Below are 14994 nucleotides of genomic sequence, written 5' to 3' on the forward strand. Positions count from 1 at the left end.
GGAAAACATTTGCTTACGTTACTGCTGTGCATTTAGAGCTTTTTTCGAGTCCTATTTGGGCTTGTTTTAAAGGGTCTGTGTTCTCAAGGTCTCAGAAACCTTAGCTAGAAAGGCGACCACTCAGCTCCCCAGGCTATACCCCCAGGTCCCTTGTCTTGGCCAACATCAAATTTTCCAAATCGACTGCAGGAAGGCTCTACTCATTCGAAATGGGTTCTCGAATCGAAGAGGATTTTGTGCCGGCGCTTTTGGTGGTTGATTTTCAGGAAGATTTTTGTCCGCCGGTTTGTTTCTCTCTCTCTCTCTTTTTTTTGCTATTCCAAGTGGGGTTAGCGCTGATCCTAGCGGTGATGATGATGATAGAATGGATCATTGGCTGTGCAGGGCGGTCGGGATATCGCACCCATCGTGAACGCATTGTTAGCGCTACCGTTCGCCTTAAAGGTCGCTACGAAGGATTGGCATCCAAGGAATCATGTCTCCTTCGCCTCGAATCATCCACCGCCCGATAACGTCCCGTTCGTATCGAATACTACAGTTTTCCACCCCGATGGTTCGGATACCGGTAGGCACTACACGACGCTCTTATGGCCAGATCACTGTGTGCAGAACACCCCTGGGGCAGAATTGGTTCCGGAGATAGACATCTCCCGCATCGACGCAGTGATAGAAAAGGGCCAGGACGCTCGGGTGGAGATGTACTCTGCCTTCACTGATCCATTCCACCTACCACCGTTCACGCCGGAGTCTACGAGTGTGTCTACTTCGGGCTTGCCTAAGATGCTGCACGAGAAGGGCATTACGGATGTGTTTGTTGTAGGGCTTGCACAAGATTTTTGTGTCAGGGCGAGTGCCATTGATGCGGCTAGGTTTGGGTATAGGACGTTTGTCGTGCGTGAAGGGACGAGGGCAGTTGTGCCGGGAACTGGATGGGAGAAGGCTGAGGAGGAGATGGCCGTTGCTGGGGTGAAGATTGTTGGGATTGAAGGGAAGGAGGTTGAGAGGGTTAAGGGGCGCGGGAAGGAGGGGATTGAATGATTTTTTCTTCTTTCTTTTTTTCTTTACGCTTCGTGGTCTTTACGCTTCGTGGGAAGGATGGTTTGGTTGCTGGGGTGAGAGGGCCTGCATCGGGGAAGCTCGCGCTTTTAAGGAAGGGGGAGGGTATCAACGACAAACGACATTATGACACACCCTTTAGAAATGTAGATGACACGTGGGATGGGAGAGCTTCTAAAGGGTATTTCTCTCCCTGACTTCTAGAGTTACCATAGGGGAGAATTGGGAAGGTATCATAGTCAAGGAATTTACCTCTATGGTTCCATATTTGTGTATAGTAGAATTGGTGCAATGTGATAGTTTTCACGCCTTCCCTCACATTAAAATTTCACAAAGTAACTCGCAATTCACGGCGGGGAGAGATGGGGTTTCGCATGTCGCAGTATCGCTGGAGATTAGGTGGAGCAGACCAGTCTCAATGGAGGTTCAAAGTGCGTGTCTCAACGCGTCGCGTTGCGCGAGGGACGAAAAACCACGGGGACTCCCTCCTCAGGTGAGTCTAACTGCGCGTTGAGCCACAAGCCTCCTCTTTTGGCCCGATTTTCCATTTTCGTCGTTACATTCCGGTGGTCGGGAAGAGGGATAGGGATAAGGAGAGGCACACTCTCTTATGCTCTAGCTGTCACCTCCTACCCTTTCCTCCCACCCTCTCCACCGCTCCATAATATATCATACTTCTCTGCGTCCTACAGAACCCCCCTCTCACGGCTTTCCATAGCCTTACCTTTAATAGACCATTTCCTTAGAACTAAACTCCTAGACAATCTCTCTGTTCTCTTTCATCGCTCGTGGTTTCCCCTCATCTTACGCGCTCTGCGGCTGGAACCATCGTTATCTTGGCTCAACCCTTCGCACTGTGAATCCGCTCAACGGAGTAGGGTGCGCCCCACACGAAACCCCAAATTTTGGCAGTACTCTTTTGCCGGCTGGAGATTTTAAATGACTTCAGCCATGGGGCCTACGCCGCCTGGGTCTTCAGTTGGTTTTCAGGGTGACAATGTTGGGCAATCATCCTCACGTTGTATGAGATGTACGCGTCCCGACGCACCGCCAGTTAGGCAGTAACAAAGGGAATCAGAGATGCTGACTACTCACAGTGAAAGTATCCTATGCGTTCGACGACAAGAATAAATCAAACTGTCTCGCGAGATGGCCGCACCTGATTACCACTAGGGTGGTTGAGCTGGATAAGGACACGGTGGTGGGAGCTGTGGAGTTCAAGACTTGCATATTGAGCATGATTTCTGCGAGGTTAGGATCATTACATCTATTGTGGGGATCGGAATGGCTGATTTGCGGCTCTTTCCCTCCTTTAGCCCTGAACTTGTAGCAACTCTTGGGCAGGATTATTCGGTCTACGCGTACGATTATTCCGAGGTTGGGGTTCCGTTGGTTGGTTGTGGCATGCTTTCGTGGGCGATGGCGACTGTCAACTCGAATAATCCCTCGACAAATGCTTCCATGATCACGGGACGTGTTGTGTCAAACAGCTTTGGGTTCTTCAGCAATGACGGAGTCAAGGAGACCTTGAATGTTAAATTAAAGCTTACACCTGTCAACACTTTTACGCAAGCGCAATTTGTCGAATCGGTGCATGCGTACAACGCCCTTTCGAAGGTAATACCTGGTGGGTTTGATGCATCTGCTTGGACGAATTACCTTAACGCAAACCCACATATATTAGCCCCCCCCGGAGGTTTAACATCAGCTACATCTAAGGTTTCTCATAAAGGCGCTACTCTTCAACCACCGCCATCGGGTATGGGAGATTGCAATCCTACTTCCGGGGAGGAAAATGGTGAACCTCCACAGAAGAAGGCTAAAACAGGGCCGGCTAAAGCGAGGAAACCTAGTAATGGTAATCGGAAGAAGAAGGTGGCTGCCACTGCGGCACCTGGAGCTTCTCTCGAGTCGATTCCAGAGATGCTTCCGTTGCCTCCAACCCCTCAGGTGAAGGAAGATCTATCACCTCCACCCCCTCCTTCACAGCCCTCTCCTACACCGACGCCACCTGAGCTTATTCAAACAATGCCAAACAACAACCCGGTGACGCCTATGCCGACGACCGCATTTTCCCCGGTGTATGCAAACTCACCTTCCCGAACTATTGACTCGAGGACAATGAGGTCGTCACCACCCACTCAGCTCGAGCCATCTCGAAATGAGATATCACCGACTCCTACGAGTCCCGTTCTGCCATCTCTTTGTCCAGATGTACCCTCACCGGATGGTCTGGAGCGGCGATTGAATGCTCTCTTCGAAGAGGAGGAAGAGGAGCTTAAGTCTCCGCCTGTAAGTCCCGAACAACCGATAACAGTGGAGACAACGCCGGAGGAGGGGAATCCGGTGGATAATCAGTCAATGAATTCATCCATGCTGGAGCTACCGAAGATCTCTATACCCACTTCTTTGCCCGACAATGTCAATATGAGTGCAGCTCCTTCACCCGATTCGACACGAGTAATTGCAAAGCCCAAGTCACAAAAGAGAAAATATCCTCGAAAACCCAAACGGTTGATGTCTGATGCAGCAGCATCCAGTGAATTGGGAGAAGAGAGGGAATCTGTCAAGAGATCCAGGAGTGAACGACCACAGCCTAAGCCTCGTACAGCTGCTCATGTCAAGGAGAGGATTGAAATGCAATTGGTTCAGGCAGTGACTCAAGGGAAAATGCCAAACTTCTGCATGAATTGTGGGGCGATTGAAACGCCCACGTGGCGAAAGGTTATGATTGCTAGGGATGATAATGACGAGGATATTAAAGATAAGGGCATAAAAACTGAGAAGGGTGAAAAAGAGATATTACTTTGCAACCCTTGTGGACTTTGGCATGCTTCACATAAGACTATGCGTCCGCAAGACTACTGGGATGGAAAGAAGGAGGAACCCTCGGCCCCAGTTAAGAAACCTCGAGTGAGAAAACGCAAGCAGCCGGCGACAGCTAAGCAGATGCCCAAGGAAGCTCAACAACCGACTTCAACGCAACTGCCGGGACCTCTCACTGGACCAATTGTGGTGCTAGATGAGGAGGAAACGCCTCGACATGCGCCGGCAACGGTTCGGAAGGTTCTTGCAATGACTCCTCGAGGGACGAGATCTACAAAGGGGAGTAATCCGGAATGGGAAGCTGCTTATGAAGCTGCGAAGCGTGTTGTCCAGTCCAGTCCTATCAAGCCCGGGACTGTAGATAGTCCTATTGATTTGGATGGCCCTGAGTCGAAGTCAAAATCACCAAGAAGGCTACTATTCACGAAGCCTAAAGTCAATGGCGCTACAAATCTGCGGCCGCAGGGTTCCGGTGATGGCGACCTAACAAGTAAATCTTTCCAAGGGGTGATTGCAGCAGGAGACGTCGAGAAGGAGAATTGTGCTCCAGAAAGCTTGGAGCCAAGGGCCCCTTCAGATATCGCTGCGCTCGATAAGCCAACAACCCCTCAGAAACGAAAAGTAGTCCCTCTATACCCCCGAACACCCATCCGAACCGGCAGCAGAACAAGCCTTGGCTCACCCAGCCCCTGGAACGCCGCCATATTCTCCTCCGCCAAAAAGGTAGCAAGCGGACTCTCACCCGGACACCGCCACCTCTCCTCCCCACAGCGTCGAAACCTCTCCCCGACATCCGCCTTCCTGGAGAAGCTTTTGGAGGGCGCAGATATCGACACGGCTTCGAGGAACCTTGAGGAAATGTCTACAGATATCCTCGGCACCTCACCTCACCACCACCTCCCAGGATCAGCCTTCAATTTCGGCGACGATATATTCGGCACGGACATGACCATGCCTAGCTCCCCACCGCTGTTTAACCTGGATGGCGTGGTGGACAATGACACCGTAAACAATGCCCTTTGGAGTGAGTTCTTGCCGTCAACGCCAGACATGGGTAATATGACCTGCGGACTTGACATCTTTGAGGATATTCACGGGGTTGAGGGGCGAGGGGGGGGGCAGGGGGGGGGTGCTGGTGCTGGTGATGATGATGATGGGGATGGGGATGGGCGACGGAGGAGTGAGAGCAGTAGTGTTGTACCGACACCTACGACGAGTGGCGGCAGGGTGGACTTTTCGTCGTTTATTGACGACGTATCAAAGGCTGTGGCTGCGGGTATTGGGGGGTAGCTAGTTGGGATGGTGTATACTGGTTGTTTTTTTTTGTTTGGGCTTGCGTTTTCCTATCTATTATCTCTTTTCCCTGGTTTGCACCTGCCCGGTTTGGTGTATGTAAGTAGGTGGTGTCTATGAGTGGATGATGTGACGATAAGTTGAGTGGTGCCTTGCTTGTTTCTTGTATAATTATTTTCCTTTCCACCCTGCTTCCCTCTCCCTTTTATTCTCATTTCATTTGTGCTCGCATCGCTATTGTTATACCGTTTTTCTTCGTGTTTGTTCCCTTAGGTTGGCTGGTTGGCTAGGGCGATATCTGGAGTAGGTATTTTTTTTATTTTTATTTTTTATTTTTTATTTTTCTAACCTTTGTCACATTATCTGGACCCTTACCCACCCTTTTTTCCTTTTTGCTTTTGTAGCGGTGTATCATTAGTTGGGTGTATATGCGGTTAGTTACTGGTATGATACTATGGGGTCTTTTTTTGTGCTGAAGAGAAAAGAGGTTGGGAGAGCGGGCTGTAGCGGGCGGGGAGGGTAGCTAGGTAGATTTGGTAATAAATATGATGGGGGTTTTTTTTTTGCCATTGTGCTGTGCGTGCAGGTGTCTGGAGCGCTCTACACCACTGGACCAAACACAAGTGCAGTCATATTTTTTCCCTCGATTCACCTTACAGCACCTGCTCTATCAATCTACGATATAATTTCATTCATCATATTACGCTGCAAGAAAAATAGAAAACTGCTATGATAATATTCTATTAAAAAAATAAACATGTTATCAGAATAAGGAAAATATCAATCATATACCCATAAATCAACCTGACAGCACATGTTGAAACTACTGGCACGAGCCGACTAAATGCCTGAGGGTATGATACATGAGTTCAAAATATTTTTACCGTTCACCGGGAAGCGCGAGGAAGTAGCATACGAGTCACGTATCATCACTCGCCCGGATCCATCGTGACTTGTTGAAAATGGCAGTTAAGTACCCGTAGCTCAGACTGGAGGCTACAGTGGTGTGCGTACCTCTCAGATGAGGACACGTAAGCAGTGAAAAGTTTTCACCTTATTTCTTTCCTATTTCTTTTCTTTTCTTTTCTTCTCAACCTTCTCAACCCTGAAGTCAATAACAAAACTCCACTCCACACCTCTTGTATGAAACTCTCCTTACTCCTTGTTCTCTACCCTTCACACACATACAATACAAGGTTCCCTCATTACCATTAGAGCCAACTCAGTCCACTGCGTAAAACCCACCTTTCAGTCATTACTGTTGCAACGACAACCAGTTTTATCCTGTCTGTCGTCCTCAATTTCCAACAGATTATGAGCCCGGGTTCTGTGTAACTCCAGTTGGCTCCGTTACTTGCTACTGCTTGTCTCTCCCGCAATTGTTGCCGTGATGTCAACATCTGATCGAACTTAGAAACTTTATCCTTCTGCTACCGGTGCAGTAGAGATTTTTACTTGTAAGTTCGGCATGACTTAAAAGCTTAACGAATTGAACTTTCACTATTGGAGTGAGGACCTTAAAGCTTTTATGAGAGCTGATCAAACCTACGATGTCATCTTCAAAAATCAAAATCCTCCAACACCTGATCAGCAGCCAGCCTATGCCGAATATCGAAATAAAATCAATTGAGCATTTGGAATAATTTTTACCTCCTGTACCCAACAAGCCAAGCAACACATTCGTGGCCTTGACTGTCCTATTGCTATGTGGGCTTCACTTCGGAAAAAGTATGACGTTACTGCTTCACGAATTGGACAGTCAACACTTCAGCGTCAACTCTTCACCCTGCATCTAAAGCCTGGGATGCAAATTAACGACCTGATTTCGGCAATGAAGTCTCTACAATCAAGACTTCTTGGTACTGATATGGAAATCTCGCCAAACTCCGTTGTGTCTCTTCTAAAATTCGCCTTCCAGAAGAGTACCTATCTACCATGGATCGAGTACTCTCTGAGTCAGACTTAGATATCGATCAGCTCGTGGAGGCTATTCTCCAGAAGGAACAAGCCATTAGAGAAAGAAAAGATGATGTGAGTGGATCAAACACAGCTGGAGCCTTGACTACAGCACTTGCTACAGGCATCACCTATTCAACTCTAAGTTGAGGAAGGATGTGAGGTTCACAGTACAACCACATCTACAATCGAGGAAGATACAGCAATACCAACTTTGGTAGAGGTCAAAACCGAAGGCATGAGGGACGATCTGGGCTAGTGTGCAATTATTGTACCAAAAGAGGCCATCGAGAAGCGAATTGCTTTATCAAATAAAGAGCTGAGTGAAGGTGTCGAGCTCTCCATCGAACCGATTCCCATTCATCACTGCCTAGTTGCATCTCCAGGAATCACAATGAAGAGGCTCTTATTGCATCTTATGTTTCTGAAAATGCTCTCATTGTTGATACTGCTTCGATTGCCCTGGAGCAGGCCAATTGGATCATTGATAGTGGAGCGTCCAATCATCTTACCCATGACAGAAGAGCATTTCATACGATCAAAACCCTTCCAGCACCAGTTCCAGTTTTTATTGGTGATGGAAGCCGATTGCTAGGGGTTGCTCGTGGCACCATTCAGATTCGATTGAAGTTAGGTGCTGTCTTGGAACTTGAAGCTCTATATGTTCCAAAGCTTAAATACACTCTCATCTTGGTTGCTGGCCTCTGTCAAAGATATAGTATTACCTTCTCCTCTACGACTTGTGAGATCGAAGGAAAGGCAAAAAAGCCGAACCGATTAGCAGTACTCCAAGATGGGCTCTGGAGACTTTGTGGTTCACCTCTCATGATACATACTTCACATGCGCTTCTTGCAAGATCTGGATCTTCTATCGCTAAGTTGTCTTGGGCACTGTGGCACTCCAGACTCGCCCACCTAAACCTTCACTCTTTAAAGGTTACTATAGGTGACTCTCTCCAACAACCATCTGTAAGTGATACAGAGGACCTAGTTGATTGTACAGTTTGTATACTGGCGAAGCAGCAGCGCAAAATTATCCACCAACCTGTTCCAAGAACTATGCGCCCATTTGAGCTGATACACTCAGACCTCGCTGGGCCTATCGCAGTACCTTCATGCTCAGGAGCTCGCTACTTTATACTCTACATAGATGACTATACACACTACACGTCCATGTACTTTCTGCAAATCAAAGAGGCTACCGAAGTTACCGGCTATTTTCAAGAGTTCATAACCCGGATTGGAAAGCAGTTTCCACAGTTCCCTGTCACCAGATTTAGATGTGACAATGGAAGAGGGGAATATTTCAATAAATTCTTTCGAGGCATTCTTTGTACATCAGGAGTGTTGTTTGAGCCAGCTCCGCACTATACCCAGCACAAAAATGGACTGTCTGAGTGCATGATAAGGACTATAGCAACAAAAGGAAGAAGGTTGCTCTTGGACTCGAAGCTGGACCCAGGTTTGTGGGCTGAAGCTATTAATACAGCAACTTATTTACATGCGCGTTTACCCTCTTGGGTATTAGGAGACAAAAGTCCCTATGAAGTACTCTATGGTAAGAAGCCTTCACTTTTACACCTTTACCGTTTTGGCTGCCTAGCCTATAAGTTGATTCCTGAGGCACAGCGCACTGAGAGGAAATTTGGTCCAAGATCTAAGAGATGTGCAATGTTGGGCTATGTCCACGATACGGGCCAGATTTGGAAGATGTGGGACTTGGAGCAAAAGCGCCCTTTTCAATCCTCTGATATTGTCTTTGATGAGACCAAAGTTGCTGGTTCCTTTGAGCATTACTCGGGACATGATATTTTAAGGCCTGTCCTTCCAGAGGATATTCTCTTAGTTGATGAGAATGAAGAGGATCCGGCTAACTACCACATTATAGATGTAGGTGGAGTGAGGTCCCCTACTGAACAGTCTTTGACTGTTGGCACATCTGAGAAAACTGCTAGGCTCTCTGAAAGCCTGATCGAGAATATGGGTTATACGAAGTCCCCCATGTATGTGAGCCCTGTGGTAGATCATGAGATGCAGCCTACACCTGCAGCAGAGAGTGTACAAATGCAGCTTACACCTGCGGAGTGTTTGGATTCCCGGCCAGCACCAGTACTACCTCAAGCGCCAGCAATTATTCCCCCACTTAGACATTCTGGTCGCATTAAATCACAAGTTGCACAGGTTGCTCTTGCTGATAAGGATAGATCTACTATATATGACTATGAGGGCAGTCATGGGGTTGATCCGGCCACTTATGCCGACGCTGCTAGTAATGAGCATTAGGGAGCAGCAATGCGCAGCAAGTATAAATCACTTATAGACAACAAAACATGGACGCCAGAGTTGCTGACGAGCACTACGGTGCCAATCCTGAGTTGTAAGTGGATTTACCATACTAAGGTAGAGGCTGACAGTTTAATACGTTATAAGGCCCGCCTAGTTGTACGAGGCTTTGAACAAGTCGAGCATGGAGAAACATTTGCTCCAGTGGCTCGCCTCATAACAGTTCGTATGCCTCTGACTGTGAGTGTTTTGAAAAATTTGCAAGTCTATCATATGGATGTTACTTCTGCCTTTTTAAATCCATCTATAGGTGATGAAGTTGTTTACATTCGTCCACCTAAGGGGTTTGAGTGGCTTGATCCTGATCTTTATGATCAAGTAGGATCTAAGGTTTTAAGACTGAGAAAGGCTCTTTATGGCCTGAGAGAAGCTCCCCGTCTTTGGTTTCAAGATATTAACAACTACCTTTACTCTATAGGATTTAAGCCAACAACAAGTGACTCTAATCTTTATCTCTCCCCTACAGTTATTCTTGTTCTCTATGTTGATGATATGCTTTTGGCAAGTTCTTCAACTTTTGAATTGCAAAAGGTAAAAGAAAAGTTACTACTAAAATATAAAATGAAGGACTTAGGATCGGTACGCCAGTTTCTGGGTCTCAAGGTCTATCAATCGAGTAGGAGTATCCAGGTAAAGCAGGAAAGATTTATCAGCAATATCCTGCATCGATTTGGACTCGAGAACTGTAATGGCCTCTATACACCTCTGGATCCGAAAGCTCTACGATCTGTTACTACCATAGACACCCCTGGACTCTCTCCCGAGGACTGCCACCTATACCAATCTATGGTAGGAAGTATCATATATGCAAGGACTGGTACCAGACTAGATCTTGCGTATTCGATTTCAGTTCTTAGCAAGCATTTGGCATCACCTCTGAGGAGCCATCTCGTGATAGCTAAGAGGGTTCTCCGGTATCTAAAGCAAACAAAGAACCTTGGACTTTCCTATATCCGGAAGGAGGAACCCATGTCTACTACTCCACATGAATTTACGGACTCAGACTGGACTGGAGATATTGAGGACCGGAAATCTACAGGAGGATACACCTTCCTTCTAGCAAATGCCGCTGTCTCATGGAAATCCAAAAAGCAGAGCATTGTGGCCTTATCATCCGTGGAAGCCGAATATATTGCCTGCTCTGAGGCAGCAAAGGAAGCGATTTGGATTAGGCGCTTCTACTCTGAACTTGTTTCCATTCCATCCTATTCAACACCGCTCCTCCTATATGCAGACAACCAAAGTGCCATTCATCTGGTCAAAAACAACAAGTTTCACGAAAGGACTAAGCACATTGATACAAAGTATCACCATGTGCGGGACACACTCTCTCAAGACCTAATTCACATTGAGCATATTGGCACCCAGGACATGACCGCGGATATTCTTACCAAGGCCTTGACCCAGGAAACTCACTGGAAACACCTTCATGGCCTAGGATTATTTTGATTGTTTTTCTCTTACATACTTTTGATTGCTTTCGTTGTCCTCTGTCGCAGTACTCTTTTTACCTACTACTAATGGTTTTTTCCCAGAAAGGTTTTCCTCAGCAGAGGTTTTTAATGAGGCTGTAGGACTTATTTTAGTTTTCATTATTGTTCTTTTCGGAGGTTTTTCTTTTCAGTTGCACTATTGATTTACTTGAGTTTGTTGAGGATTGATCTCGTCCAAGAGGCCTATCATGCCATTGTGCTTTTTCAGGTTCGTAAACCTTTAAAGCAGTGGGAGTATTGAAAATGGCAGTTAAGTACCCGTAGCTCAGACTGGAGGCTACAGTAGTGTGCGTACCTCTCAGATGAGGACACATAAGTAGTGAAAAGTTTTCACCTTATTTCTTTCCTATTTCTTTTCTTTTCTTTTCTTCTCAACCTTCTCAACTCTCAAGTCGATAACAAAACTCCACTCCACACCTCTTGTATGAAACTCTCCTTACTCCTTGTTCTCTACCCTTCACACACATACAATACAAGGTTCCCTCATTACCATTAGAGCCAACTCAGTCCACTGCGTAAAACCCACCTTTCAGTCATTACTGTTGCAATGACAACTGGTTTTATCCTGTCTGTCGTCCTCAATTTCCAACATGACTCATGAGATGTCGGTGTTGCACAACCTTTTCCACCACTAACGTTCCAGCAGCGCTGCACTCCTTTCAAACGCCGAGAGCCCTACCCGATCAATCTCTCTAACTTCCTCCATCCCCCCCCCATCCCATCCCATCCATCGCAGTGCGACATCAAGTGAGGTGATCCCGTCACAGCGGTGAGCGAATCTTGTCCGTCGTGTTGGGGGGATGGATGGCGGGTTCGTTGGGTATGATAACCTGGTTTTGTGGAGTGTTTTTTTTTTTTTTTTTTTTTTTTGAGTGAAAGATTGAGGTCATCAATTATATAACTTGTAATATAATAATATTATATATATCTAAAGCGACCCACACTCGTACATTTACTTCTCCCTTGAGAGTTTTTTTTATTCTGAAAAATTTCTATAGCCTTTTTTTGAGTGTTATGATAAAGTGATTTTATTTTTGATTTTTGATTTTTATCTCTCCCATCGCTCGTTCGACTCATATATACTTCCCGGGAAGTATATTTCGTCAAGCGTATGTACGGCTATCATATCAGGGGTGATATATCTACGGTATTCAATGTCGTTACCATTCCGTGGACAATATTCGAAACCAAATGGTCCCCGTTGGGATGGCTACGTACGATATCACCACTTGTCCGTGCTAAAGTCTACAATATCATGGTTTATTAACCCTAAGAAAAAGGAACCTTCACCTTCTCATCTAATCGTTTCCATCTTTTCGATGGGGAGGTAAAACGATATCCCCTTTGATCCGAGGGCCCGCCCAGGGAATCTCCGCGTAGTGAATCAAGTGCTGTGTTTTTGCGGTACAGTCGATATAAATCCTGAAACCTGGTATGATATACCGTATTATGGAGGGATGAAAATCGACACGGACAGACAGACAGATCCTCCTATCCAATTGCTCATCTATATATAAGGCAGCCTCAAGTGGTCAATGCTAGCTGGGATCGGATTTCTTGCGTGGGTTAGAGTGCGAAATGCCCTACTGGGCCAGGAGTAATTCACTTCTCTGGATGAGCTTGTGTGCTGATCTTCAACCTCTACTTTCTCGTGACAGTGGTGTATGGCGTAAATATGCATCGAGCCTACCTACCCGCCCCCCCCCCCAAGTCTCCCTTGCCCTCTGGGTAGCTTAACACAACGTTAACGATAAAAAGGACCAAACCACAATATCAAAATAAAGAAATTCCATACGGGCTAAATAAAATCTCTATAAATATCATAAGGGAAATATGAAGCCTCTACCCCCCCTTCACTACCGGTACTGTGCGTTGAGGGCACTTGATCAACTCATGATCCACGGCTCTGTACGTACTGTACATTAATGTATTATATAATGGAACTCCAGTGAAAATGGATGACGGCCCTCAAGAAGCTGGAAGTGTTGGTGTTGCTGCATGTGGTGATGTGAGGTTTGTGGGGCGGGTATTTCTGAACGGGATAAGATGTATGGGGTGTAGTCCGGGGTGCTTCTGGATAATCTTGATGTATTGTATCCGCAGTCTCGCATTTTTCCTCCTCGAGGTTGACCGGGGACTGCTATACGATCCTTCTTCATTTCACGGACATGTGTCGTATACTCTTCATACGATACCAGTTTGATCTTCATTCCGTACATCTCGCAGCTGCTTCCTACTCGGGGGTGGAATCGTTTAATAGAGCTCACACTATAGCACTGCCACTCCATGATGCCGCGAGCACTATCCCCTCTTCCACTCTAGGCCTCCAACATCATACCGTGAGCGTATAGATAAAACAAGCCATCATGAAACCAAACTTTATATATTTTCTTGCAACAATGCCCACGCATCCGAACGGCCAAGCAGTAAGTGATCACTACTAGTCACTGAGTTCCATCCTTCTAGCCCCAGCAAGCAAACAAACAAAGAAGCAAGCCAAGCAGACAATAAACCGTACAGTAGAAGGAATCGCAAGAAGGAAAAAGGGATATCCAACCCCACCTCTAACTATCATAAAAAATCTCCCTATGCTGCTGACATATCCCGACCAACTCCTCGTAAACCTTCATATCTACCCCCCTCCACATTAGCCCCTCTCTCCACCCCCAAAGGAGAAGAAAAGAGAACACCTACCAAGATTATCCCCAAAATCTGTCGACGTGAGCACCTTAACCGAGAGGTCCGGATTCACTTTCGCCACCACCTCCGTCGCATTCCCAAGCTTCAGATTCGAATCCTAGTAATCCTCCCGTCATTAGCCCTCCATTCATCAACGGGGGAGGAGGATGGGGGGGTACCCGGTCTAAACGTGCAATGATAACCCCGCTAGAATCCAGCGTTGCTTTGTCGCCGTGGATGTCCGTGACTTTACCCACAAGGCGGATGGTTCTCCCGATGAATTGGTGTAGGAGGGGGGCGTTTATGCGGGGGGTTTGTTCGGTCATTTTTCTCTTTTTTAGGGGGGGCGGGGGGTTTTTGTTGTGTTAGGTTGGTCGGTGATGGGGTTGTTGTTGAGAGGAAGGGAGGGGAACGCGTTGAGTTGAGTTAAAGTGACTTGGTGGGTGGACGCGCTTACAGGTAGGCTGCACTAAAAGTGCGGTGGGATGCCTGGGATTATGTAATTAGTGGTGGGGGTTCGTTGCTTCCGATTGTGGAGTCCTCTTTCTGATATTTGTATTCGATTTTATCAATGCGGGGTTGTGTTCCCACTGTACTAGTTTACAGAAGGAGTTCAAGGGTATAGAATAAAAGGAGACTTTTGGACTACTGGACATTGCGCCCGTAACCAGTTATGTACAGGTATTCACTACTATCATATCACACGCACCTCACTACTCTCCCCGGTTGTTGTTTTCCCCTTAGCCTCCGCCTCCGCCGCCTCTGCCTTTAGCTCTTCCGGTGTCATAAACTTCCTCTTTTTCTTCTTCCTTCCAACCTTCTCCCCCTCCTCCTCTTCCTTGGGTTTAACCGGTGCCTTCCCCTCAAAAAACAATGTAAACTGCTTCCCCAGTGCCCCTTTCACCTCCTTCCACTCTCTCCCAAACTCCGTCCCAATTTCCCTAACCTTCGCAACAACTCCCTTGGCCTGGTCAGCACTAACCTTCGTCGCCCCTTTCCTCACACCAATAATAACCTCAACCCGATTCCCCTTCCGCAAAAACTCCCCCATCTTCTTCATCTTATGCGCGAGGTCGTTCACCGAAATCGCCCACGTGAACTCCAACACCTTGGTGGGGATAGCGGGCTTCTTGGGGAGCGCTTCGGCCGCTTCGGCCTCGAGGCGTTCCTTCTCCAGTATGTGAGCGATGGGCGTGAGCAGGCACGTCGGCGGCTCATCCCGGGAGATGACACTGGGGTTCACGCATATGAGAGCATACTCGTGCCTGTCAAAGGAGTTGATCACGTGGGCGAATTTGACGATGCCATGGTGTGACAGGGTGGCATCCACCTAGCGGATCTCACCGTT

The 14994-nt window shown here is 47.0% G+C and overlaps 2 protein-coding genes across 2 annotated transcripts; both read left to right on the forward strand.

Annotated features, from left to right (window-relative positions):
• Positions 1-209: 209 nt before the first annotated feature.
• GSTUM_00007625001 (uncharacterized protein) lies at positions 210-1038 on the forward strand (the record flags this gene model as incomplete). Its single annotated transcript, XM_002839547.1, has 2 exons — positions 210-284; positions 364-1038. The coding sequence occupies 2 exons, from the start codon at positions 210-212 to the stop codon at positions 1036-1038; spliced, it is 750 nt and encodes a 249-aa protein (XP_002839593.1).
• A 1046-nt stretch (positions 1039-2084) lies between these two features.
• On the forward strand, positions 2085-5172 carry GSTUM_00007626001 (uncharacterized protein; the record flags this gene model as incomplete). Its single annotated transcript, XM_002839548.1, has 3 exons — positions 2085-2109; positions 2154-2307; positions 2373-5172. 3 exons carry the CDS (start codon positions 2085-2087, stop codon positions 5170-5172), a joined length of 2979 nt encoding a protein of 992 aa, XP_002839594.1.
• Between the last annotated feature and the right edge of the window lie 9822 nt (positions 5173-14994).

The sequence above is a fragment of the Tuber melanosporum genome (genome assembly GCF_000151645.1).
Source record: "Tuber melanosporum whole genome shotgun sequence assembly, scaffold_38, strain Mel28".
Lineage (NCBI taxonomy): Eukaryota > Fungi > Ascomycota > Pezizomycetes > Pezizales > Tuberaceae > Tuber > Tuber melanosporum.